Here is a 26,946-nt window from a genome sequence, read left to right as displayed (position 1 = left end):
CCCCAGGACGTGCCAGTTCGTATGAGTGTCGCCATGATTACTGGGGAGAAAGCACCGTGTCACAAAACTAGGCTTTAACAGAGTTATTTGAGTATCTCATTTCTCGCTCAGCTCATTATAGCACTATAAGAAAATGCGAGGTTGCTACGACCAGAGAAACTGCCAGTTAGCTTCATGTGGTGTTACTTAGTCTTACGCCGTAAGAGGCGACGCGTATATGTATAGGGAAATGGTCCATTCCGTCGTTATAATTCGGTGATAACAGGTAAAATTAGACAAACGAGGAGTGGCTAACGGGTACCATGGAAGGTGTCTTCTCTGAGCTTTTGCGCCAAGGTACAACGTTGTGTAAGATTCGCCACTCGTATGCATTTGAACTTTCGTTACACTGTGTTCCTCGGACAAAATATGCGAATACGACACAATTTGCCTGCCGTTTTCCGGGCGACGATACATACGGGGTCATAACGATAAGTGCATGAATTCCAATCACCGGCTTTGCACGAGGTTACATTGAGAGTGGAAATCAGAGTTTCTTAACTGCCGTTGATTTTTTATTCGGATGTCAGACCCACAATTTGTACGTCGCGAATAAATGTAAGGGAATCGCAGTTATGGATCTCTAGGAAATATTCCACAAATCTACAAATGTGTGAAGATCAACGGAATTATTCGCGGAGCTTTAATTCTACATGATCTCGCCACGTCATAATAGTCCTTACCGCTAATGTATGGTCAGTTAACTGGCACACACAACGTGTACTTCTCGTTAATGAATTTCGTCGCGTCCAATGCACTCTGCAGCTGCTACTTACTCAATTATTTCGTGACGTGAAATGGTGTCACTGGTTACGCGATTCACGGTTAATAAGACTTTTACCTTTTCCTTTCCCTTTCTTATGCACCATCTGTGTACAGTTTAGTTTTCAGGTTGTTTACTAGAACATGTGAAGTACATTCAGGGGCGGATCTAGGATTTTTCTGAGGGGGAGGGGGGTCCTGCCTTGGACAGCATCGTACTACACTATCTAAAGTCAACTGAAACTCTGTAACGACGGAAATTGAGGGAGGGGGGGGGGGCAGGACATCCGGACCCCTAGATCCGCCCCTGGGTACACTGCAGGTCAACACACTGTCTTTGACCCCTTAACGTAAGAGTTTTTACAATATATCTAACTTTGAAGCTTCCTTTTTCGCACAAACCCGGCGCAGGTGAATATGCTATATGTGAAAACCGCCGCGCTACATTATATTACTTGGATGGTGTTAGCAGTTTAAACACTTAATTCCACATATAGTAACAAAGATCTACTCATCTCACCAGTGGGGTCAGGTCACTCAAAACACTGCATTCGTAAGCTAGTCGCTGACTGTGTATAATAGGAACGAGGAAAATATACATATTGGCTAAACCTCTTCACGCATATCTGCGCTCTCAGCGCGACTACCTTCCCTGAAGGCAAAGAATGATGGCACATTTAGAAATAAATAATAAAACGTCCCCGGATGAAGGAACGATTCTTTTTCGTATGGCCTGGCAGCTGACATAGCGTGAAGCAGACACGTTTCTGGAAAGAACTTCCTACCACTGGAAGCTAGAATCTCGAATAAATATCGGATGATAAGCCTTCTTCGCGGGAACCTTGTCATCTGATTTGTATAGGGCCACAGGACAACTGCTGCTGGGACTGTTCAAGCACATGCAGTTCATCCGCGGCCCGCGCGTCACTGTTCCATCTGCTTGTCCTGGCACTTTTCCGTGATATCCTCGGAGAATGTGGCGGTGGGCGCAGGTTCGGTGGACGGTGACTCTCCAGTCAGCTGTTGGGAAGCGACCCGTTGCAATGGCAACGCGTCGTCCAGGTACGACGTGTGCTCAGTAGTGGGTTGTAGACTAGGGGAGCCGTGGCAGGAATGGGAAACGGTCGTTTCTATGGGAAACTCGATGCCACCATTTTCAATCTTTGCAATTGCGGGCTCTGAAGGACACGTCTGCGAACTGTCATCAGTCCTGTCGCCCGAAGAAGAGAGGTTGCTGAGATCACTAACCGCGCACGGAGACGGTTTGGCCGAGCCGGTTCCAGACAGGCTGCTGGCGGTTGGGAGGACAGGGCTGCCCCCGGATGGCGGCCCGGTTGTCTTGGCCGTTCCCATGGATTTAGCCGAAGCTGCTTTCGATTTCGCTGACTGAGCCTTTTCACCCATTTTGAGCTCTGCAGCTTCGGCGTTGGATATGCCGTCTTGCTTCTTCCATTTTGTCCGCCGGTTCTGGAACCAAATTTTTACCTGAAAACAAATGAACGTGGTACATGAAATATGCGTCAAGGGATCATGAACTACCATGGGTGCTCATGTAAGATTACTTCCATCAGCCTACATATATTCTGCAGTTCGCAACGAAATACGAGGGGCGTTCAAGTCAAACCGGGACTTTCTGTCTCCTGAGTGTACAAATGGCTCCCGCTACTTCTTTTTCGTCATTGTCACACACGACAGGCCTCCGCGGTCACCACGTAGTGGTCCAAAGTTTGTGCAAAACAGAAGACACGTGCTAGACAAGATGGCCGACAACGGGGTGAGCGCGCACATCAAACAGCGAATTGTCATGAAGTTTCTCGTGAATGAAGGCGTAAAGTCATCTGAAATTCACAGAAGACTTCAGGCTCAGTATGACCACGATACACTTAGCCGCAGCAAAGCGTTTGAGTGGTGCAAACGGTTCCGAGACGGCCGTACATCAGTACAGGACGATCCCAGCCGGGGCGGCTCAGAGCCCAGTGTCAGAGTTCCTGAGAACATCCAACTTGTGGAGCGCCTGATCCTCAAGGATCGACGGATAATATGTCTCGAACTGGCTCGAAAGACGGACCTTTCTGCGGGAACGTTGAACTCTATCACTCATGAACACCTCCAGTTTCGGAAAGCCGGGCCTCATCACCAAAGGAGTCCTCCTCCTACAGGACAATGCACGCCCGCATACCGCGCATCTCACGACACGCACCTTACAGGAACATGGCTGGGAGTTGCTGCCACATCCCCCTTACAGTCCAGACCTCGCCCCCCAGCGATTTCCATCTCTTCGAGCCACTGAAGGCGTTCCTTGGGGGCCGCCACTTCAGCTGCGACGACGAGGTCAAGAATGCGGTCCGATCCTGGCTGCTACGCGTCAGTAAGGATTTCTACGCTGCTGGCATCCAAGCCCTCGTGAAACGCTGGGGCAAGTGCATTAGTGCAGCTGGAGATTACGTTGAAAAATAAAACTAATTTCTCGCCTCTAAGTTCATTTTACTTTTGCGAAATATGAAAAGTCCCGGTTTGACTTGAACGCTCCTCGTACTTAAAATGTCATCCCAAACTTCCATTTGTAAGAGAACTGTAATAAACTGTGCGGATTTGTCCCAGGATTTGAGGAAGCATCTGAGAGAGCTGTGGAACAGTTTTTTTTTTCCTTCGCTCATCTTAATACTCGATGTCTGTGAATAACCACGTATGTTCTGAGCAACCGACCAATGACTGTAACCCATTATTTACACTAGTCAAGTGTTACTAATCTCTCTCTCTCTCTCTCTCGCACACACACACACACACACACACACACATATACAGGGTGTCCACGCTAAGTGTGAACAGATTTTTAATATATGTATATATATATATGTATAACACTTTTTCCAAGATGAAATCAATTGCAATATAGCATATGCTGAAGGGCACTCCCTAGGAGGGCATTAGCAAAGTCCAAAGGCAATGTCTCAATTAACTTTCACTAATTAACTTTTTAATGATAAAAGCTACAAAGTTGTCCCAATGAGAACATCTGTTCCTTTCGGTCACCTGATATCGTAGCCGTTTTCAGAACAAAAATCTGTTCGATAGATCGCCCGCAAAAAAATCGTGAAGGAACGCCATTTTTTGTTTATTTTGTTCATTGCGCTTCGTAGAAGACGCGTCTTTCCTTCACCCCCAATGTGAGAGGAAGCAAGAGCACACTATCGCCTCTCGCGTCCTGGAAAAAGATTAAAAGGAAACAGAAAATGCAACCCAAGATAAGGCCAGTTCCGATAGAGTCACCCGATACATTTGTTTTTGTTTTGTTTCCGCAAGTTAAAGCTCATCTTCGACGCATGAGGTGGCACTGTGCTCCTTCCCCCTCTCCCGTTGTGGATGAAGGAAATACGCGTCTTCTAAGAAGCGCAATGAACAAAATAAAGAAAAAATGGCGTTCCTCCACTAATTTTTTGCGGACGATCTATCGAACGGATTTTTGTTCTGAAAACGGCTACGATATCAGGTGACCGAAAGGAACAGATGTTCTCATTGGGACAACTTTGTCGCTTTTATAATTAACAAGTTAATTAATGAAAGTTAATTAAGACATTGCCTTTGGACTTTGCTAATGCCCTCCTAGGGAGTGCCCTTCAGCATATGCTATATTGCAATTCATTTCATCTTGGAAAAAGTGTTATATATATATATTAAAAATCTGTTCACACTTAGCGTGGACACCCTGTATATATATATATATATATATATATATACGCTACAAAATTTAGGTTCGAACGACCAGGATGTTGAATATAGATAGGGGAGAAAAGACACCAGAGACTGACAGTTGGACACAATGACTCTAAGAACACCCCGGACAACAGGTTTTCAACGAGCGCGACCCAAGACTCTGACACGTAATCTCCCCGGCCGATGACCCAGGAACCTTCCGGAATCTTCCAGAACATGACTCACTGACGACTGCCTCGCAGTGGAATTGTACCAACTGTGACGACACTTTTGTAACCTTTTAAAAGACCTTGTACATAGATTTTCGTCTCAGTCCCGAAGAAGGCGGAGCTTCCGCCGAAACGTAGACTTCCCCAGACCCTTAGTTTAAATGCCAGCTTAATAAATAACTTCCCCTACTCCCTACTTCAGTCTCTGGTGTCTTTTCTCCCCTATATATATATATATATATATATATATACAACCACCCACATACAGACAGATACAAAGAGAGAGAGAGAGCAATTGTGTTATTGTAGGCACCCTATACTTGTACGTGCCCCCAACGTGAAGCCTGGTATATAAGCCCAGCGAGAACGACGCATTAAGCTGAACCGAAACAATGACACCTCAGGGTGTTTTTAATGCGTTATCAGCATTAGGAGTAAGCAGCAAAGTGTAAAAAGCTGTATGTATATGTGTGTGTGCGCTTGTGTGTGTGATGGTGAAGCCTCACTGAGGCACAGGTATAAGTGGAAATGTAAAGGGGAGATAAGAGGGTAAATTATATGAAATTGAAGTAGTTGAAGGGGTAAAAGTAACAAAAAAATAAAACACTGAAGCTTTCTTTTAATGGATACAAGCTTGCATGCAGTGGACTGCATTTCGTCAGGTAGAAAACGACAGCATTGGAGTTAAATATATATACACTCGGATGGCACACACGTTAACATACGAAAAGGGAGAGGGTAAAAGATACAAATTATACAAATTACACGTGTGTGCCATCCGAGTGTACGTATACAGGGTGTCCCACCGAAAAAGGGCCAGGGGCTAATGAAAAAACAGAGTGATCTACACAAATGGAACCAACTGTACGTGCTTGGCTGTTGTGTAGTCTATCCAAAAATATATTTTTCATCGCCCCTTGTCAATTAATTAGCGGTAATTAATTCTCCAACTTTTTAATTATCGGTTTTAGCTCTCAGATGTCAATGAGGAAGTTGTAGTCCATGTCGAAAAAGACGCAACTGAAGTGGTTCGAGGTTGCTATGGCTTGTGGTTTAGTTTTTTCCCGGGTTTAAAAATTGGTTTCTGAAGCCGCGCGCACCACAGAGCGCTTCCCATAATTCGGCGCCCGCGTGCGACGATTGCAGTGCACTCTGATAGGTGTGCCGTGAAACAGGTGAAATATCTTCCTCTTGTGTGAAGTGGCCCAAGGATGGTCTCCAAGTGCTAATATCAAAGTCAATGTACGCCGGAGGGCGCTAGAATCGTCGCGCGCGGGTGCCGGATTGCCGGACTTTTAAGCTCGGGAAAAAACGAAACCACAAGCCATAGCGACCTCGAACCACATCAGTTGTGTCTCTTTCGACATCTACTACAACCTCCTCATTGACATCTGAGAGCTAAAACCGATGATTAAAAAGTTGGAAAATTAATTACCGCTAATTAATTGACAAGGGGCGATGAAAAATTTTTTTTGATAGACCACACAACTGCCAAGCACGTACTGTTGGTTGCATTTGTGTAAAGCACTCCGTTTTTTTTTAGCCCCTGGCCCTCTTTCGGTGGGACACCCTGTATATATTTAACTCCGATGCTGTTATTTTTGTACCTGACGAAATGCAGTCCACCGCATGAAAGCTTGTATCCATTAAAGGAAAGCTTCAGTGTTTTATATTTTTGTTGTTACCTTTGCCAAGTGGATCTTGACCCAACCCTCTACATTCTTCAATCATTAGTTGAAGGTAATTAAGAGTAAGAGTAATTAAAGCAAGAAAATTTAGTTTAAAGGTAATGAATGTAAGATATGTAATTAAGAGAGATTAAATGAAATTAAAGATTACCGAAGGTAATTAAATTCAATTAAAGTTAATCAACGTCAATTAAAAAGAAATTGAAAGTAATTGAGGCTAATTAAAGGTTAATTAAATGGACTTACATACTGTAATTGAAAGTGTCGAACCGGAAGTCAAGTATAGGCCGTACCTCGAAGTCTATGGGTCATCAATGTAAAAGCGGAGAAAAGGCGCTTAATGCTAACGCATTTCTCTCGCATTTACCGCGAAATCGCCATTGATTTTTGATTTTTTTTAGCTGCATCACATTTCTTACGAAAAAGTTTTGAGAGTAACACAGAAGCCGTTTTTGCTGTTCAATTATACGGCCAGGCGGACATCCTCTCGAAGAGAATATGCAGCTCTTCCATAGATGACTAATTCTTAAAATCCATTAATTAACTCTAACTAGGGGCTTTCGTGCAAAAATGGAGATAGCAGAATGGAAGACAATCATCCTTAAAAGCCAGTCTAGTTTAAGAAATTCGGAGACGGGTACATACGTTGAAATCTCCATCACGGACTTTTCCTATGCATATGAGCCGAAACCGCGCGCATCAGGAGCGCAGGGAGGACAGCACTCTTTTCACGTCAGAGGGTCACGTGCTTTGGAGCGACGGAGATGATCGGAGTAGGTCCTGACCTGCTGGTAGGATGAACCGCTTTACGGCCTCCGACTGCGAAGGTCATGCGCCCCTGCGCGCGGTTTCGTCTCATTCGCATTACAAAATTCGTCGATGGATATTTGAACGTACGTGCGCGTTTCAGGGTTTAAAAAAAAATGGCTTTCAACGAGGATTGTCCCCCACTCTGCTATCTCGCATTTGCCAGAAATCCCATAATTAAAGAGTTAATTAATGAATTTTAGGCAATTAGTCATCAAGTAGTTACATGCTCTTTTCGAGAGGATGTCCGCGTGGCCATATAACTCAACCGCAAAACGGCATCTATGCTGCTCTTATATATATATATATATATTTTTTAAATCTGATCCTGCTAAAGAAAAAAAAGACACCTGTTTGTTCGAAAATAAATACGTTTTCAACGACTACGCAACAGCCGCTGCCTTTACACTGTGTTACAACACATCACAACTCACATCGCAGCCTTAACTCGCCAGGCATTTTGGGAAAATTTTGTGGCACGGATATCGCTCAATTTCCGACGCTTCTTCCTTGTCGGCTCTTGGTAATTGGTCTCCCTCTTCTCCTAGTTTCCTCAATAAAGGACCTCATAAAGAGAAGTCGAAGAGAGAGAGAGAGAGAAAGAGAGAAAAAAAAATAAAGGTTCAGTTATGGGGAGGGGATTCATTTATCATGTCGCCAGTGGAAGAAACGCAGGCTCGCAGGAAACCATTAGACCCGATGGCAGATATAGAGTGGAGAGGAGCGGGGCAAGGAGACAATATAGAGCGGAGTGAAACACACGTTGGAGTGGCGTTACCTTCATGGGAGGACCAGCCATTTGCTCAATCAGTGTGCTATGCTTGATGAGTGCGAATTTCCTCTTCGTTAGGCCATGTGAAGACTGTTTTTTTTTTGTTTTTTTTTACATTCAGGAGAGAGCATTTCTTTTTATCGCTTTGCAATTTCACGTTAAGCGCTTTCGGCACGTGGGAAAGGGCGCAACGGCGAAGAAAGCAATATGTATCATGCCTGTTTGCAAATTGGTTATGGCATATTTCGCGCACCGGCCTCGGTGGCTCAGTCGGTAGCGTGTTCGCCTTCTGATCCCGAGATCGCGGGTTCGCACCCGGCCGAGGACGCCAGCAACTTTGGTGGCAGGGTACAAATTGCTTAGACACGGCGTCTTCCGCGAGGGACGTTAAAATACGAGGTGCCGTGTGATGAGCTTTCATCGCACGTTAAAGAACCCTCAGGTGGGCAAAAGCAATCCACAGACCGACCGCTGTGGCGTCGCTCATGATCCCAGTTGTCTCGCGACGTAAACCCCCAATTATTATATTTCGTGCAAATACGGTTGTGTCAACCATGACAGTGTATGACAGCGCATAAAAATGTGTGAGAGACTGTTTGCTGAATAATTTCTTGACTCTTTATTCGACACGAGAAGAAGTAGACTGCAAAATCACACGTAACACTAAATGCTACGACATAGGAAGCCACTATGCATATACTTGACACCGTTGTTTCTTCTCGAATTAGTTGCAACAATTTGTACAGTTTCATCATCAAATGTTGTAAGTTTACATATACTTTTTCTTTTTTCTTTTTTTTTTTGCGTGTACGGAACGTGATGGCCCTGTGTTCAACTTTGTGGTCCCGAGCACGTCAACTGCCCTTTATTAGGAAACTCGAAAACTGATCGCGAAGTCAAAGTAAATCAGTAAATCGCGAACAGACTTGAAAATGCGCTTGTAGGGAAAGGCTCACCGCGGTTCGAACAAAGTGAACCACCAATGTAAGGTGTAGTGAAAAAACTCTGAACATGTTGGCCCTACAAACGTGGCGCCGGCTACTCCAAATCATACATGCAAGTACAGAAGTATGTTTGTATGTGCGTGTAAGAATAAGGGAAAGAGTTATTAATAATATTTAATAATTCGGGGCTTCACGTCGCGAGACATCTGTGAGTTATTAATCAATCAATCAGCCAACATGTCTACGGGTCCGCGATGTCCATAAGAAATTTCACCAGGGTTCCGATCCCTCGTCGCCTTAAACCAACCGGCCAGACTAGTGTCTTGTAGGTCCAGGGCAGCACGAAGATGACATCGATGTGAACTGGATCGAGGGCAGCAAAGCAAGTTGTGTTCTCTGCTCTGCATGTCCGTCAGTTGAGCGAATTCGAGAGTGAACCAAATACGCGCGTTGCCGCATAAATTTGAGAGAGTACGCTATCGTGGCACTGATGCTCCGTGAGTCGAAGTACTGCCTTGGGATGAATAGACCCGCTTCAAGTCATCTTTTTTGCCATCATATTACAGCCCAACGACTGCAAAAGGCTTACATTAGGCACCAGGCGAAGCTATTTGTTTAGCTTCCATCTTCATACACCAAAACCAACATTAAGGAGATAAAGCAACTGAGATTTCCTCTAAAGGATTGTTGAAACGCGAAAGGCAAATTGGCCATTCGAAACAACATCGCTGTGGGCTTGCGCGGAAATGTTCCAGTGAAAGTTTGCCGTGGCAAAACGCAGAATATATAAATGACAACCAGAAATAGAAACTCGCTCTGCAAACACAGCTTCGCTTGCAAGGGCTGGTTTCTAGAAGCGATGAGACTAAGTGACTGTACACAGATCGTACAGCTTGCGACACGGTTGTCTGAAATCAGCACCCCGTGGTTCATCCCATCTCAAGTCTCGAGGTGTTGGAAGACCATTTATTTCGAGTAAGAAACACGTGCAGCATATGGTCCACCTTTAAATACAATATTGGAACAACATTTTCGATAGCAATCAAGGAAATATGGGCTGCAGAACTAGTGACAGGCGATTTCAGACAACCGTGTCGCGAGTAGTACATTTAACATTATCATTGATTATTAACGAGACATATTTTTCTGCGACAGCGATGTTTATCTAACTGTATTCGAAGTGAAAGATAAGATAAAAATTATAGTACAGCAAATCGCCAGTCTAGATCTAGAGATTTCGACTCCTCTGTCCAATGGTGCCGCGTCGTATTGCACTCGCATCCAATTCGCCGTACAATAACTAGCAGTTGTGCTTTTTGTTATGTTATGCCATTGTAATTAAAACATGTTATAGAGCCTTCTGAAAAGAAAAAAAAAAGTGCCGAACAGTCGCACGCCGTCTGAGGACGTGTTGCATACTACAACACCTGGTTTGAAGTAACAATGTCCACTCTATCGCTGACCGCTTTCTTGTGTCAGCTTTTGTGGCACACGCACCTATCGGTAATTTTTGTTGCTGGTATCCCCGTATATTTTAGATGTCTCGCAACTTACAGCTTCTGTGCTATTCTAACAACCAGAGGATGGTTGGCATAAGTACGGACAAAAAAAAAAAAAAAACAGTTCACAATTGTTCCATGAGGTAGTGTCCCTTTCTTTCCCCTTCTTGACAAATGGATTCATTCAAAACATTGGTCGTTTCAAAACATTCCCACGTCTTCTAATCTTCTCGTAGACTTTAAAACATTCCAAAAGAGTTCCCCCATTCATTGTCATCGATAAACTTAGTCTTGTAGGACATAAAGAAGGAATCTGATTGCGTGCTTTCACTTGCTGCTGAGGCCCCTCCGTATAACGCAAGTACGAATGAAATGTGACTCCACATTTGCAAACATCAATAATCGGGCAAACGCATCTAAATACGAGACTGCTCTCGACCGAAAGCATATCAGGGCGTCAGAGCATTGAGCCAGCGTCTGGCTCGGAGTTATCTCGCCACTACCCGATCTCTAAATTGCGTACTTTGATAGAGATATTATCCATCTGGCTAAAGTATACGGCTGGGCTGTAATTCAACTTTAACTGCCGGCTGACGAAGTTTTCCCCCAACGCTTTCCTGCAATTAAGCAGTAATTAACGCGGACTCCGTGTGCGCAGATACGTGGCTATCGATTGACCGACGCTTAGCCCTCTGGAAATTGCATCGCTGCCTCTGCTCAGGAATGATGCAGACGATCGAAATTTGTAAAGTGCTGCCATCTGGGCAAACAAACACGGCAGTGGTTGACGTGCATGTATCATTTCGGAAGAAGCCAAGTTGGCGACGAAATGATGCTTTCTGGCCTCCAGACGGGCGCACTCCGTTTCTATACCAGCTGCACTGATCATGATTAAAGCGGATTTGCCGGTGGACATCCTTTCACAGAGTCGTACATTTCGCATTAATTAGGTCGCTGGAGCGTTGGGCAAATAGCGCGCTGCCAGAGACTCTCATCAAAGAGGTGGAACCACAGTGGATGAAAATTATATGTTGGTAACGTCACGATTGGGAGACTCAATCCACTAGTTTGTCGCATCAATATGTCGCGTCTGGAAGCTATGCGAGACTTGTGAAAGTGTTTTTCGTGCCTTCAATTCTGGCTTCATGGCACTGTGCATACAGTTCGAATTACTCCGTGATTCTATTTGCAGAATGAACCTTAAAGTTGCATATCGGCCATGTTCCTCAGGTCGAAATTTTGTCGTTTGGAATTTACTACAAGAGCCATTTGCCACGTTGAATATTTTTGTAGCGTGAGATGCATATCTCCACGTCGCAGGATGGTGGCTGTTCCAACCGATGTCTTCGGTAAGCGAGGAGTGCGAATCTGTGTTTTTGCCTGTCTGTGCAGTCAGATCATTCATCGTATTCGAAGGACTCAGATAATATTTGTTATTGGAGTTGAATTAAATTTTGTACTGGAAATGTAGATCGGATGAGGAGCCAAGCGGATTGCTAAGGTTCTACACTGAAGTATACATATGACTCGAATTATGTCGAATATTGCAGAGGCACGGTCGAAGTATATGTCTGATGTTCCGCGACCGGCACCTGAGCGAAGGGTCGGCAGATTCCCTGCTGATATCCATTTCCTTCTTTCTTTCTTTTTGATTCCGTGTTAGCAGCGCGGAGAGAGGCGTTGTAAGTGCCGAGACGGTATAGTTGAAGAATGCGGGCCACGCCGTCGGCCTTCGTGGCGTACCGCAACTAAGGAGACGAGAAAAGTACTCCACTGTCATGGCCAGAAGGCAAGGAAGGCCAATGAGAGAAAGAGGTCTGGTCATGCGAGCTGTGACGTTGAGGATGCAGGGACCACTGTCTCGGAGGGCGTGACGTGCAGGCCGTAGTGACAGCGGACTAAGACCGATACGAAGCGAAAGAGGTACCGTGAGATGCCGGGTCGTTGTGCTGGCGGCAACATCGCTGCCTGGACCCTGGAGAGCCCTCCTTTCAAACAATCTCCTGTAGCGAGTTATAAATGTCAGCAGTGGGGAATTCTGAATGGGAATGAAGTGAAATGAAATGAATCATTTGCCAGCTCCACATGCCGAAATAGGGCCTTTGCGTTTTGACGAGAAAACCTACTGCTCCGGGGAAGCTGGCAAAAGTCTCCCCCGGCAAAAGAAGTATGAGTTTCTCGCTTTAAGTTCCGTTGCTAAGATTGGTAAGACCCAGGCACGACCTGACTGAGTAGCTTGCTGTAACGCTTCTCGTTATGCCGTCCGCTTTGATGGCTTTTACCTTGTATCAGTGCAAGAGGCGCTCATCTCGAACGCGCACAGTGCGTTTTAAGCTGGCTCGTGTGCTCTTCATTAACCTCCCCGAGGCAAATGAATGATCAGGAATCGTCCTTTTTATTTTACTTCCTCAATCACTCACTTTAAGGCCCAATAATCCTGCTCCCAGACCCGTGACGTGTGCATCGTCGTTCGCACATATTTCTCCATGGACAGGAACTGCACATTAGAATCCTAGTGCCAATGCACCTGTACTGAACAGTTTTGCTGGGTCGGACACATTACGAAGTATTGCGTTAATGCCTAAGCTATCTATTTTGAAAGTCACCACATTCCTGTTAACTCTGCCGTCCAGGCTGAAGCATCTTAATTGAACTTTAATGAATGTCCCACGTCTTTGGTTTTGTTGCATCACCTGTCACCTCGTGTAAGACTTTTCAGCAGACTCGTTGACAGCGGCCGCCTTATTCCATAGGTTCTGCGTCCATATAGTGACCTCATCTACGACAAAGCAGGGGCTTACAGCTTCTCTTTCATCTACCATTTTTGTCATCACTATTTTACTGCTCTCTGAATGAAGCGTAGCCGAATGTGCTGGCGTCATTAGCTGTCACTGGCGTACCGCTACCTGTTGCCCTTCGCTGCTTCCATGTATCTTGTTTTCAACACAGCAGAAGCGCGGATAGGACGTCCTTTGGCTTCTCTTTCAAACAGTTGATGAGAGCGTCTACTAGTGCCGTCTTGCTCTTCTGATCCAACCTAGTCATTTCTCAGCACCTCATGCAGCGGTTGTTCCAAGCTGCGCATTTCTTTACGCAGGTGGATTCCACTAGCGATGAGGCAGAGAATCAAAGCTTCCCTGAGTTGGCCGTCGGCTTTGTCCCTGCTGTAGTAGAATAGTACGGAGATACACCTTTTTGAATGTCACTTCGTCACCATGTAGGATTATCTGGCGCAGAGCTTAAGCTTACTGTAGCTGATAGAAACGTAGGTCGTGATATTCGGTTACTATGCTTACTACGCCTAGACCGACTGCTGCGCTTCCCCTTACGAGCTCCTATAGAAGAAATGCTACATAGCAATAAACCAGAGTATGCACCATGTCCATGACAGACCGTAAGACAATAAAAAGTCGATTGTGGTTTGCATGCATGGCTGTGGGCATCCCCTGGTGCGTCATCAGTTGCAACTGTAATACATCCAAAGCGCAACTTCAGATTTTCTATGCTGAAAATCACATTCGCACGTAGAATCAGTTTCTGTAACGTATCGCATCGCGGAGCTATGCCACTGACGAATCCGAATAGTCTATGTATAGACTACTTCTGAATACTGATTCAGAAATAACTCATGCGCAGTTTTGCATAACTCCGATACGATAACTTTGGTGATTCCTATTAGCATAGATATTGCAGAATATGTTCGAAACAAGGGTACCAGATTGGAAAGCATTTTTATTCAGGATTTACGTTAAACGCTCTAACGTTAACGCTCTTTACGTTGAACGCACTAACTGATTATAAGATTTTGCATACTCACTATGCAAGCTATTGACAGTTGACACCAGTTTGTAATCAGAAAAATTAGAGGTCACTGGAGCTCCTCCTTACGCCGGTATACCAGAATTTTATCTCAACTGATTTGTGATGTATCTCTGCAATGATAAACTCTAGTTCGAAATGTGGTCCTCGGAAAGATATTACATTACCTCAGGACTCCTTAAACTGGCTGTCTGCATTCACACCTTGCTTGAACGCATGAAACCAGGATTTGCGTCAACAAAATTCTGACGATGACTTAAAGTTTCCAGATCTCTATTAGACCCCTGCATTCGTGTGGAATTTTGTTGGCTACGCATTTTCCCCAGGTACGATACGCGGAGATGCAACGCACCTTGTTGACAATACACAAGTATTCTCTCTCTCTCTCTCTCTCTCTCCCCCTCGCATTATTTGTTTTGCTTGCGATCTGCTGCTAGACAGCGGCATGACGTGCAAGTCCCATAAGTCACTGTAAACCTCGAGATAAACTCTAGGTATAGAGCAAAGATTTTAGAAGGAGAAGTTCATGGCGTTTAGTATCAACAAAGTTATCCCTCCTGGCGGGCCCCGGCACAGTTCCGCCTATAGCACGTATTCCAGAACTTTTGGCTTCTCATGCGCGCAGTAAATTTCTTACACCTTCCGCGTAAACAGGGTGCTTTTAGATAGAAACACCCTTTTGTTTTATTCCGCGCGCACTCAACTGAAAGGTGTGGCAACCACGTTGAAACAAGAAATTTGAAGCAGTGTTTTAAACGGAATATACGGCCCCATGAAGTGGTGTTTTCTGTAGAATATGCCCTTTGAATCAAAACGCTGACTTAGAGGGATGCTTTATGCAACACCCTTTTGTATGGTGTGCAACTTACACCACAACGGTGTGTGCAAGGACCAGACATCTACACCAGGAAGGTGTGAAACAAATGTGTGCGTGGGTGCCGACTGTCTCGCCCAGAACGCTGATACCACCAGGCCGCACATTTTTCAATACATCGGTGACATTTTCTAATGGGCTATTACCCGTTTCGTCGTAAAACTTGGCTCCGAAGTGTCTATAAGCGCGAAACACCAAACTGTGACACCGTGTCACATGAGGAATCCTTTCGAATACATTTCGAAGAGAAGCTACCTAGTTGCCCCGTTTAGAATTCTCGTTCGACGCGAAATTAAAGAGCGCCAGTGTGATTGCAGTTCATAAAGGGAAATCGAATTCAATCGCTGCCAAATGTTTCTAGCTCAATGATGCTTGTGACCCAAATATCTCTTGGAACAGTAGGTAATTCCGTCTAATCTCCTTGCCTCAATCTCCCTGCCTGCGTGTAAATAAATACATAGAAAAGTGCTATACTTGTGATTCTGGGGCGGCGACATGCTATAGAGAGTTGTGCTACCGCACACCCCGTGCAGCACGTTGTGACTGTGTCGTAAGAAGACTCTGAGGGCGGAAGATCAAGCGCTTCACGACTGACTTTCACTGCACGTCTCATCCTTCCAAAAAATTATTCGCCGACTACATCACGAAATAGTTCTCAGTATCACTTCCGTACCATTAATTAGCTCCATTATACACCTCAAGGTAAACAGTTCTTTTACGTGTTCATTCAAGACGATTTGTCTTGGGAGTCACGGCAAAAGGCACGGGGTGTCTCACGAGGCCACGCTACCCTACAGAACATCACAACAACACACTCTAAAAAAGAGAGAGAAGAAAAGCAAAAGCAGGTGACGGAATTACGCGATATGTAGAGTTGTATGCTCTGAAAAGAAAAAGAAGTTTCAAAGGATGCAATACTAATATAAAATGAGCGCACGCCCGAATGTGAAAATAGGCGCCAGCAACGGAAGGCCCTCTTGACATGGGGGAGTTAGTGAACCAGGCCCAATACGTGAATGAATGATGAGGGCCACCTACGTGATGAGAGCCGCAGCTTCATAGCGGAGCAAATATCTTAACAGAACCAGCGCAAGATGCGCTCTATTGACGTCTATTTATGCTACCGCAAACACGGTTCTATCTTGAGCATCGGTCGTTTGCTCTTTCTGCTCAATAGCTTCTCTCTAGAAATGTCCGGTCGAGTTGTAATAGAGATATCTCGAAATGAGATGATCACGTACAAGCTACGTGATAAAAAATCGGATATTCAATTGCACGATTTTACGTCTTATAAGCCGTCACGGTGTGTTGACGTACTTCATCTCCGCCCAGAAAGATCGCGTGACAAAACTCCCGCAGACTCGAATACTCAAATTACGTTCGACTTACCAACAGGTTCATCATTAGAGTCAACCTGGAGTCAATGTGTGCAATACGTAAACAACGCAGCTGCAACGAAATGTGATTAAGCTTGAAGCGGTCATTTGGGCGGCAATCACAGGAACTTCGTCATCGAAAAGGCAGCTTGAAGGCAAGTTAAAGCTTAGCAAGCAGCCGTTCTGCATGGACACTATGTATTGATTGTCGAGGCGACTAATTGAAGCGAGCCAAGGGCCCCCTACAGGAGCGCTTGACATGCGTTCCCCGATCATCGTGTCTGGGTGCATTATCGGGACGCTGGCAAGGGATGACGAAGCCCTGCTGTCATCTGTCGCTACTACGCCACCGGGCTGTTTGTTTTGTATTTGCGGTGCGCTAGGCCGCTCTGTTCGCGCAATTGCTTTTGTCTCAGCGGAAACTGGCTGGCCTTCTCGCTTCCAAGTTATATATCTAATATATATGTAAATGCGAATGGGGGAAACCACGCGCAGATATGATAACTTTCGAGACGGTGGTAGTTTCAGAGGTTCTGTGATTTCGCAGTTGCCTGGTGGTGTATGGCTCTTAAGCTTGAAGGTCGGAGAATGCGAGTCAGGTGCGTGGACGGTATGATTCGATTTGGGCTCTGGAGGAAGAAGCATTTGTGAAACAATTTTCTTCGCTGCCGTTTGCGTTTGGGATTTGCGTGAACCGTTGTCAGCTTTCACAGTGTCGCCCTCTATAGTTTCCTGAAGCTAAAGTGGAAGCCGCCTCGCCTTTGCAGCGACAAACAGTCGAGTGTGCAGCCCACAAGCTAGTTTCGTGAGGCGGTTATGAAAATATATTTAACTCTGTTCTTAGGTATACCTTGAGGCTTATGTTGTGTTCGTCCGGCTGTGTGTTTCAGCCTTAGAAGAGTTGCTTTCCATCGTGATCTTTAGCTGCATTTTACGTTTCTGGTGTTTATCGCATCTCCGAAAAAGGGGGGGGGGGCGATATGTTTATTGAAAAAAGAAAGGGAAGAAAGGTTAGTCAGGCGTAGGCCGACTTGCTACTCCTTTTTCAAAAAAGGAAGAAAACAAAAGCCACACACACACACACGCACGCACACACACACACGCACGCACACACACACGAAAGGGGGCCTTAGAGGCTGGTCGAGAGGCCCGAGGCATCAAGAAAGCTCGAGAAGGGGATTTCTTCGTAGGGAGCCTGTAAGCTCCATTGTTGAAGAAGCCGGAGCTTGGGCACTAGGAAGAACGACAGGCACACACACGGGGAGCTCAATGTGTGTGTCTGTCGTTCTTCCTATAGTACCCAGGCTCAGGCTTCAACTATGGAATTTATCCGCCATATTACCTGCACTTGTGCTCTATTATCTAGAGCCTGTACTGTAAGCCTTAGGTCACCTGCTGTTTCTGCACGCTCACACCGTCACTGTCAGTCTTGCTGACGTCACGGAGATACGGAAGGCTGTGTTTCATTCGCGTTTTAATTATTTCGCGTTCCTCAGCTTAAATCACCTGAACACTTTGCAAATATATACGACAGTACAATTTCGCTAAAACGGGGCAGAGTTGTCATTATGGGGAGACTTCTGTTTCAAGCTTTGGCACGAGGCTCTAACCGTTGTGGTAATACCTCTACAGCCAGACAATACCTCTATATCTAAGACAAAAACATGTGAAACGCTCAATTTTAAACGATCCACATCAAATTCATTGTACTGTATTAGAGAGTTTAGCCCCGGACAGTTCCATAATTATCTGCCAAGTGCAAAGCCAGGATTTTCAGAGTTTAAATTTTTTCCGTGAAACACATTATTCTGGAAGAAACGCAGGTAGTCGTGCAGCTCGACTGCGGGAAATTATATTAAAGCCTGCAGTACTAAGCCTGTGAGATTACTTGCTAAAAGAAAGCTTACTGCAATCTAATTAGATGTACTGATGACGACGTTTCGGCTATTCCGTTGGTGGCATCACTTATGAACTCTTCGTTTCACCTTAAAAATATCCTCATCTATCTACCTTGTTCTATTTTATTCATACTCTTTTGCATGGTAGCAAATCATTTGAGAGCGACACGACCTCTGTTAGGTTGTTTAGTCTCTGTTCTGTACTACTAGGTTCAATCACAGAAGCTCGATTACCTTTTGTTGATCGATCAATAATTTCAGTTTGATCTTTAATAGTTTTTAAATAAATTTAGCAATCATCATTTTATAATTCTTCTCATTGACATTATACACTTGCAAGAAACCAAAAATGTCTTCATGTTCATTTCAGAAAAATTTAAGAACACTCTTTGCTTCGAGCAATTTGCCAGATTGCTGAACCTATTGCGTCGAATCGTAAACGTTTAATAGTTTAATTTTTAATTTAACTTTTCACAAATAATTTTGCTATCATTTGCAATTGATATTCAATTACAATTGGTATTGATGTTCTCGTACATTCTAAAATTCCATTTGGTAAATAAAACGGACTAACTGTAAAAATACTAGCCGAGCGTGACACGGTCGCCTTAACCCTTTAATGGCGAGCGTTAGTACAGCCGAGCTAATCGGGCGTCGCAAAGCATACAGGGGACGCGCATACACTATTTATTAACTGAAGTTGTGATGGGATACGAGAGCCGAAGGGAAGAGAGGCCCGCTAATTAATGCTGGCGAGCACCTGCCCTATACTCTGCTCCCTTCAGCCATTCAGCTGAAAGCCTATATAGTATGAAGCGCCCGAGCGAAGCAATCTATTGAAAACAGAATTTTACATCGACGCAATCAGGAGAGGGAGCAATGAATTGGCGACTTCCTCGCTTTCCTAATTGAGTCGTTCGTGTAAATATTGGAAGCGAATATGCGACAGGCACAGATCGAGGACCATACTGATCTGCAGGAGGCCGCTGCATGTCTAGCTTCCTGCATAGCAACTCATTGAGACGACGGGTCTCCGAATATTAGTAGCCCCGAGTGAATTTTTAGTTGGCGCAATACGGAGTGTCATAATAACCAAGAAGTCCAACGTCACCATATCTATCTTTCTTTAAGCCGGCCAAGAAGGAATGTGAATGGAAGCCGTCAATAAAACGCGAATTAGTGTTGGGTTGCGCAAATCATACCGCAGCGAAAGAAATCTTTCGTGGATTGCCTTTAATAGTTTGTGGAGCGTTAAGGCGCGAACTGCAATAAAATCTGAATGACTCTCCGGCTATACTTTTGTCCGTGTGTAACGCAATAGAAGAATAACTGTGAGATGCTATGCCAAAATATGCACGAGTACCACACAGGTCGTTCTAATTCCAGTTTGCGGTTTGAACTTTGTAACATGCAGTTACAATCGTATACCCAGCATAACAATGTAACACAGAGAAGCTATTAAGTATCAGGTCCGCTGAAAAAATATTACACATGAAAACTTTTGAGAAAAGGAAACGTTTACATCGTTTCATGACATTTTTGCCCGGCTTGGGTTTAACCGGTTTCGTACACCGTGTAACTTTTCAGTGTTAAACACTCCTATACTAAATTAAAATGGCATCTGCATAACCGGAATTTAGGAAAAACATTGCTACACCTTATACATATCAGGTTATCCCTTGTAGTGTCTAAGTTCAATTATTACTTCATATTCGGCGAGGAGGACGAGTACATTTGCACGTAACACGCTATATTTGCAATATTGTAGAAACTTTCTCCTAGAAAGGTAGTCACACATGACGTATAAATCCTACTTTACAAACTGGTTGGAAACCATAAACGTTCACGTCTATCGTAAGGTACCCTCTTATAAATGTCATTAAGATGTTCTTCGTGGCACGCGGTGGAAGGTGAATATGCCCACGGTGCGGTTCATTACACCTTTGCCTTGCTAGCCTTTGTACGGCAAAGCTTAAGTGATAAACGCCGGCTTGTAGAAATGAGAAATATTAATCCACCATCTCCAAGAGTCCCACCTGCCACGGCGGTGGACAGCCTAAATTGGACCAGGCAGGTGAATCATTACCATAATCACTAATTCCTAGCTATATGATCTCCCCTTTTTTTTTTCTCCATCTGCCGCACCCCGATTCCACCAATGAGCAACCGGGGCAAATGAAATGATCACGTGACAGGACCAATAGCCCGCGTTGAGCGCATATCGATTATCCATTTAAGGATATCAGACCATAAGGGATTGACTTACTCAGCAATATAAAGCATAATGAGCGTTTTAAAAGTTCTCTTTCAATATATACGCCGCTGAACATGTCCAACGGATGCAAAGAGGGAAGGGATATTAATAGCAACCTTGGCTAACGATTTTTATGGGACAACGCGCGATTATTTTATTCCTGGCTTTATTGCAGTGACGTACTGAAAGAAAGAAATATGCAGTTTGCCTGAGTACATTAATGATGCGATGAGAAGGACATGAAATATGCGAATTTAAACCCTGGATAAATGATGCGCAGAGAGTCCTCTGGAGTAACCTGCAGATGTGCCTGTAAAGTATTTTCCAAATTTCAGGGAGAATGACGGAGATATATCGACACACTGCTTTAAAAAAACGCAAGCACCATTTTTTACTTGTTCTCTGCGAGTGTATTACTTCGATTGAACTGCAGCATCCGTCAGGCAAGTTCCACTTTGTGCATATGTCCAAAAATGACAAAGAAGCTTGGCGTTGTTTGAACAAAAAGCGACAGAGAGGTAGCCCAGGCAGCACACTATCCTCGTCCATAGTTGTCGGGACACTGGAACTACCGGTCCTATATAGGACCACGTTTACCATTATTCTTCCAATAATCGTTACTGCATGGTAACGTTGGTCCAAGGTTGCCATCAAGCGGTTAATATTCGCTGGTCACTGGAAATATGGTCGCCATATAGCCACGAAACAGACGATATTGGCTGAATATGGGCAATTTGGTCTACAAATAGCCGAGGAGCAAACAATATCGGATGGAAGCAGGCAATGCTGTCCGAATATAGCTGGTGACCAAACAACATTGGCTGAAAGTGGGCAATGTGGTCTACATATAGCCGTCGGCCAAAGAATGTTTGCTGAAAACTGGCAATATTGTTTACATATAGCCGTCAGTCAAACAATATTCCATGAAAGTTGGAAATATGGTCAACATATTGCCGGCGACCGAACAATATTGGATGAAAATGGGCAATATGATCTACATATAGCCGCCGACCAACGAATATTGGCTGAAAACTGGTAATATGGTCTACATATTGCCGTCAACCAAATAATATTGGATGCAACTGGGCAATATCGTCTACATATAGCCATAGAACAAATAATACCGGATGAAAGTCGGCAATATGATCTACATATAGCCGTCGACCAACGACTATTGGCTGAAAACTGATAATATTGTTTACATATATCCGTCGACCGAACAATATTGAATGCAACTGGGCGATATGGTCTACATATAGCCGTAGAACAAATGATATTGAATGAAAGTGGGCAACATGATCTACATATAGCCGTCGACCAAATAATATTGGATGCAACTGAGCAACATGGTCTACGTATAGCCGTCGACCAACGAATATTGGCTGAAAACTGCTAATACTATTGTTTACATATATCCGTCAACCAAATAATACTGGATGCAACTGGGCAATTTGGTGTACATATAGCCGTCGACCAAATAATATTGGATGCAACTGGGCAATATGGTGTACATATAGCCGTCAACCAAAAAACATTGGATGAAAGTTGGAAATATGATCCACATATTGCCGTCCACCAATTAATATTGGATGCAACTGGGGCAATATGATCTACATATAGCCGTAGAACAAATAATATACCAGGCAGCACACAATATTGGGCCCATAATGGGCCCATATTGGCTGATCATTGGCGATACGGGTCCAATATGGGAACCGTTTTGCCATTACCTTCCCCATGGTGGCTCAAACTTTGCAATATGGACCCATATGGCCAAGTTTGAGCCAATATGGAGAAAATGTCGGCAATTAGGGCCCCATATTGCCCATGTGCGCCCCATATTGGCTGAAAATGCGGAAAATTGGACGAATCCGTATTGGGTACTTGTCCCAAATGCCAAGAAGCATGGCAAGATTGGACGTTCAAGCGTGTGAAATGCCCTACTCAATACGTCGTTACATCCAACAACTTCCCGCAGACAATACACATTGTTCGAAACAGTCAACATCTGGCAATCCCACTGTAACATGCACTGTAACTCAGCTGGTTCAGCTGATGCAAACAGCCGTCACCTTACTTCACGATGCCAATCGGTCGTAGCTGCGGAATAAAACGAAACGACTCGGAGCGTGTGGTCGTTTCAGCGAAATCGCGCGTCCTGCAACTCGTAATGCGCATTCGCGACACTCGGATCGGTCGTTTCATTCGAGCGAAAATGTCGCTGGTTATAGTCTTATAGTCTCTAATGACAATCGAAGCTGCAGGTCAAGAAATAACCCAATGTCTAATAGAAAGGGATAACCGATCTGAAACGCTATAGGTGCCTTGCGCAGTGCGAGATGCTGAGGCGTATGTCCGTCACCGTCACGAAAGTGTTTCGCTCCTTTGTACTCTAGGATCAGGTTGTACGTTTTTGGGTCATATAGTACTGAAGTCCCAATGAAGGCTTCTGAGGGATGCTTCGTATGAGTAGTTCTCTGGGACTACCTGGCACCTTGAGCAAGACGGACACCGCACCTGTTCTTCGTGTTTAGGGTGATGTAGTACTGTTTTTGTAACTCAATGCAACGTGGATCAGTTATATCTGCACGAAAAAAAAAAAAATCGGGTGGATACCAGAGTTCGAAGTAACTCGTTACAAGTAACTCGTTACTGTAACTAAGTTCCTTTTTTTGGTAACTTGTAACTTAACTCGGTACTTTTGCGCCGTGGTAACTTTCAGAGGAACTCGTTCCTTTTTCAGGTAACTTTGCCAAAGTAACTTAAATTAAGTTCCAAGTTACTTTTAACTCGCTTTTCACTCACGTCCACATATTTTCTTGCTTTCTCTCCGGTTCCTTCACGGCATTTTTTGCCATAAAACGTGACATTCAATCAAAGACAGTATTTTATTCAGGAAGTAAGCACCGCTGCCACTGAAATGAAGCTGAACCATTGTGCGCCCACAGGGAGTAAGATGCAAATCGTTCGAATAGACCTCTACCAGAGAAACGTCATCATGACGTTAGTAGCCAGACTGAAACCGAAACAAATCGGAAGGAGAGGGCTGGGTTCCACGAACGGGCACTTGTTCGCTGCCTCCCACTGAAAGAAAAGCAGGACCGAGGGTCGCGTCCCTTTAAGGGACCATATCGTCATCACCTCAAGACCGTGGCTTTCTGTCGCAACCTTGTTCACCTCTGGCTTCGAGCGTAGTTCAATTCTACCAAATTTGTGGCGCTGTCGAACACTATGACGTCATTTGTTTACAAACAGGGAGAGGTGTATTGTTGGGCATAAACGAAAACGATCTACGCGGGTTGCACTCCTCCGCAGGCAACTCAAGGTCTAACTCAACTGCTCTGCACGCTGCACCTGCGTAATGCTATTTTGTGTCCGAAGTAACTTGGAAGTAACTCGTTCTTTTTTTAAGTAACTCAGTCACTGCGAGTTACATTTCAGGCTGAAGAACTTCGTTATTAACTTAGTTACATTTTTCACACGGTAACTTAACTTGTAACGAGTTCTTTTTGACGGGTAACTTCTCAATCTATGGGATACTATACCGGATAATGCATTATTATTACACGGACTCATCATCGGCATTATCACGGCGGGCAAAATGGGCTTGCCAATATAGGCAGCCCATATCGGTCCAATGGGGAGCCTGGTTACACTTTTCATGTGGTACCAATATTGGCAGCCCATATAGGGCCGATATTGGCGAACCCGGTAGCCCACATTGGGCCAATATCTGTGTGCTTCCTGGGGTATGGTCCACTTTCAAACCTAATGTTGGCTCAACACTTTCAGGCGCGACGAATGTAACATGGGCTGCGGAACTGCTGACAGGCGATTCCAGACAACTGTACGTGTCTTGAGCACTGCCTTGATTGGGCCTATTGACTTCCCATTTACCCAATATGGGACCAACTTGAGGCCAATACTGAGCTGCTGCCTAGGCAATATGGGGTGTACATTGGCAATACTGGAGCTGAATATCGGCTGCCAATATTAGCCCTTAATTGCTTGGTCAGGGTTGCAATTGTAAAATTGGGCCAACATTGGGAATCCGAGATAGCCCATATTTGTCCAGCCTGGGACTCACATTGGGATGCTGCCTGGGAGTAAGCATGTACCATGTGCATTGTGTACTCCATCTATGCAAAGGTACAGTAACGCGCGCAGTCCTACAAAGGGTCAACCCGAAGCCTATACTACGCCGTAAGACGGGAGTTACTGATAATAAAGACAGACGTGTGTGCGTCTTGTGAGTTCTCCTATAATGTCCAGCTTTTTCGTTCGGCAACATGTCGTGTCGTGAGGTAGCGCCTTTGCCATTGTTTTCACATAGTTTTGTGTGTCCAGAAGGGCTTATTGGAAGCGAAGTGCTGAACACACTGATACCCCGCACCCGCCATTTTTGGAACCACTCTTAAGCGGTCGCTTGTTGCAAAATCATCATCTTATCATAGACACACGTCACACCTATAGGTAACATCATTTTGAGGTCATGTGACTTGTGTTCATATTCCGTTATTGCGCTGGCCGACATTTCCTCGCCAGCGTAAAGTTATCAGATGACGTATTTTACTGGTGGGTATAACACACAGTTACCTTGCCTTAACGAACTTCATCACTGCCCTGAAAGATCGCGAGGCAACAGAACTTCCGCAGACTTGAATGTACGAGGAATTACGTTCGACTATCAACAGGTTCATGTAAGTGCGTCGTACCGCATCTCAAGTGCATCGCATCGCATCGGTTGAGTGAGTCTTAGCACCGGTGTCGTTATCGCGTCATTGGGAGCGGCTAGCAGTACGAGGCCACATTTGTAAACATACGGTGTTTTACTGCAAGAATGTCGAATAACGCCACAAAACGATGCACAGAATCAGGAAACCCGTTGTTTGCGATCCCTGGTCATTGGCGGAGTCATTTTTATGCTCACGTGTATGATGACGTTGGCAATGACGTTTAACCATGAGCGGCCCAGAGTCCATTGCGCATGGAGGAAGCAGCGAGAGAAAAGCGTGGGACAAGTGACGTATGCACAGGGGGTGAGTTTTAGCGTTAGCTTTGTTGAATACCAGTGAGAGTCACGTTACCAGAGAAAGCCCAATGACGAGGCTCTGCACACGGCACTTTGGGGGCCAGCTCGTCTCGCCTTGACACGCTAAGATCACAACCCTCCATGAATTCCAAAACTATACAATGCTGGCGACAAACCGAAACCGGAAGACCACACTCGCGTCACACGGCTGCCCCTCCCACTCCCCAATTCCAGCTACACTTTTCGGTGGTATCGGGTGCCTCGTCTCATTTCTTCCTCCACTGCATTGCGTGTGTCGAGCACAAAATGTTTGCATACATGGAGGAAAGAGTGAGAGGAGGCGCCCTAAAAGTGTAGCTGGAATTGGGGAGTGGGTGGGGCAGCCGTGGGACGTGGATGTTGTCTTCCAGTTTCGGTTTTACAGTTGCTTGCATTGCATAGTTTTGGAATTCATGGAGGTGTGTGATCTTAGCTCGTCTAGGCGAGGCGTGCTGGCCCCCAAAGTGGATTGTGCAGATCCTCTTCCTTAGCTTTATCAGGTAACTTGACTCTTACAGAGTTCCAACAAAGCTAAAACTCACTCCCTGCCCATACGTCAGTTGCCCCAGCTTTTCTCTTCTCTTGGAATACCCTCTGGGCGCCTCCTTTCCTGCCTTCCTCCATGTTTGCAAGATGGGGTAGGGCACCTACGTGCCACGAAATCGTACGTAACGCAGAAAATACAAATAAACAGCTTCTCGAAAGACGTCCCATCTGGATGTCCTGACCACCACTGACCTCAATTCAGTGTCAGTTCTCCGTATTTTTACTCGCTTGCATTTTAGCACGCATGCTGGCTTCCCCAACAACACCGAATATCCTCTAGATGCACGCATAGTGTCCTGAAGGATCCGTACGTCCGATGGATATCAACCAGATATCCGTCGGACGTGCGAATCCGTTGGGACATTATTCGTACGTCCAGAGGATATTCGGTGCTGTTGGGGTTCCTTCTACGTCCATTGTGCTCGAGGAACTGGTGTCGAGAAACTGATAAGTAAAACCTTTAAGCAACCAGCGTTTCTGGCTGTGACGGCACATTTAACGTCTTAAGCGCCTATAAAGTGCTGCAAAGAAAGTGACGAAGACGGCTTTAGTGATAACGAGCCCCTGGTAGCATTCCACACGAGACAAGAATCGCGTCAAAAAAGAAGTAGAGCGATTCCGCCACCTCAGAAAATTGAATCAACGCACGGCTAAGCTAGCTGTAATTTGATTTC

The 26,946-nt window shown here is 45.0% G+C and overlaps 1 protein-coding gene across 1 annotated transcript in view; it reads right to left on the bottom strand.

Annotated features, from left to right (window-relative positions):
• Positions 1 to 309: 309 nt before the first annotated feature.
• Positions 310 to 26,946, bottom strand: part of LOC135377677 (homeobox protein HMX3-like) — a 78,137-nt gene continuing 51,500 nt past the window's right edge. The window contains exon 3 of the mRNA XM_064610268.1: positions 310 to 2,286. Within this exon, the coding sequence (XP_064466338.1) occupies positions 1,726 to 2,286 (561 nt within the window). The 3' untranslated portion in view covers positions 310 to 1,725. The remainder of the gene's footprint in view (positions 2,287 to 26,946) is intronic.

This window comes from Ornithodoros turicata, chromosome 1 (genome assembly GCF_037126465.1).
Source record: "Ornithodoros turicata isolate Travis chromosome 1, ASM3712646v1, whole genome shotgun sequence".
Taxonomy (NCBI): domain Eukaryota; kingdom Metazoa; phylum Arthropoda; class Arachnida; order Ixodida; family Argasidae; genus Ornithodoros; species Ornithodoros turicata.
This window is presented reverse-complemented; position numbering and strand designations above follow the sequence as displayed.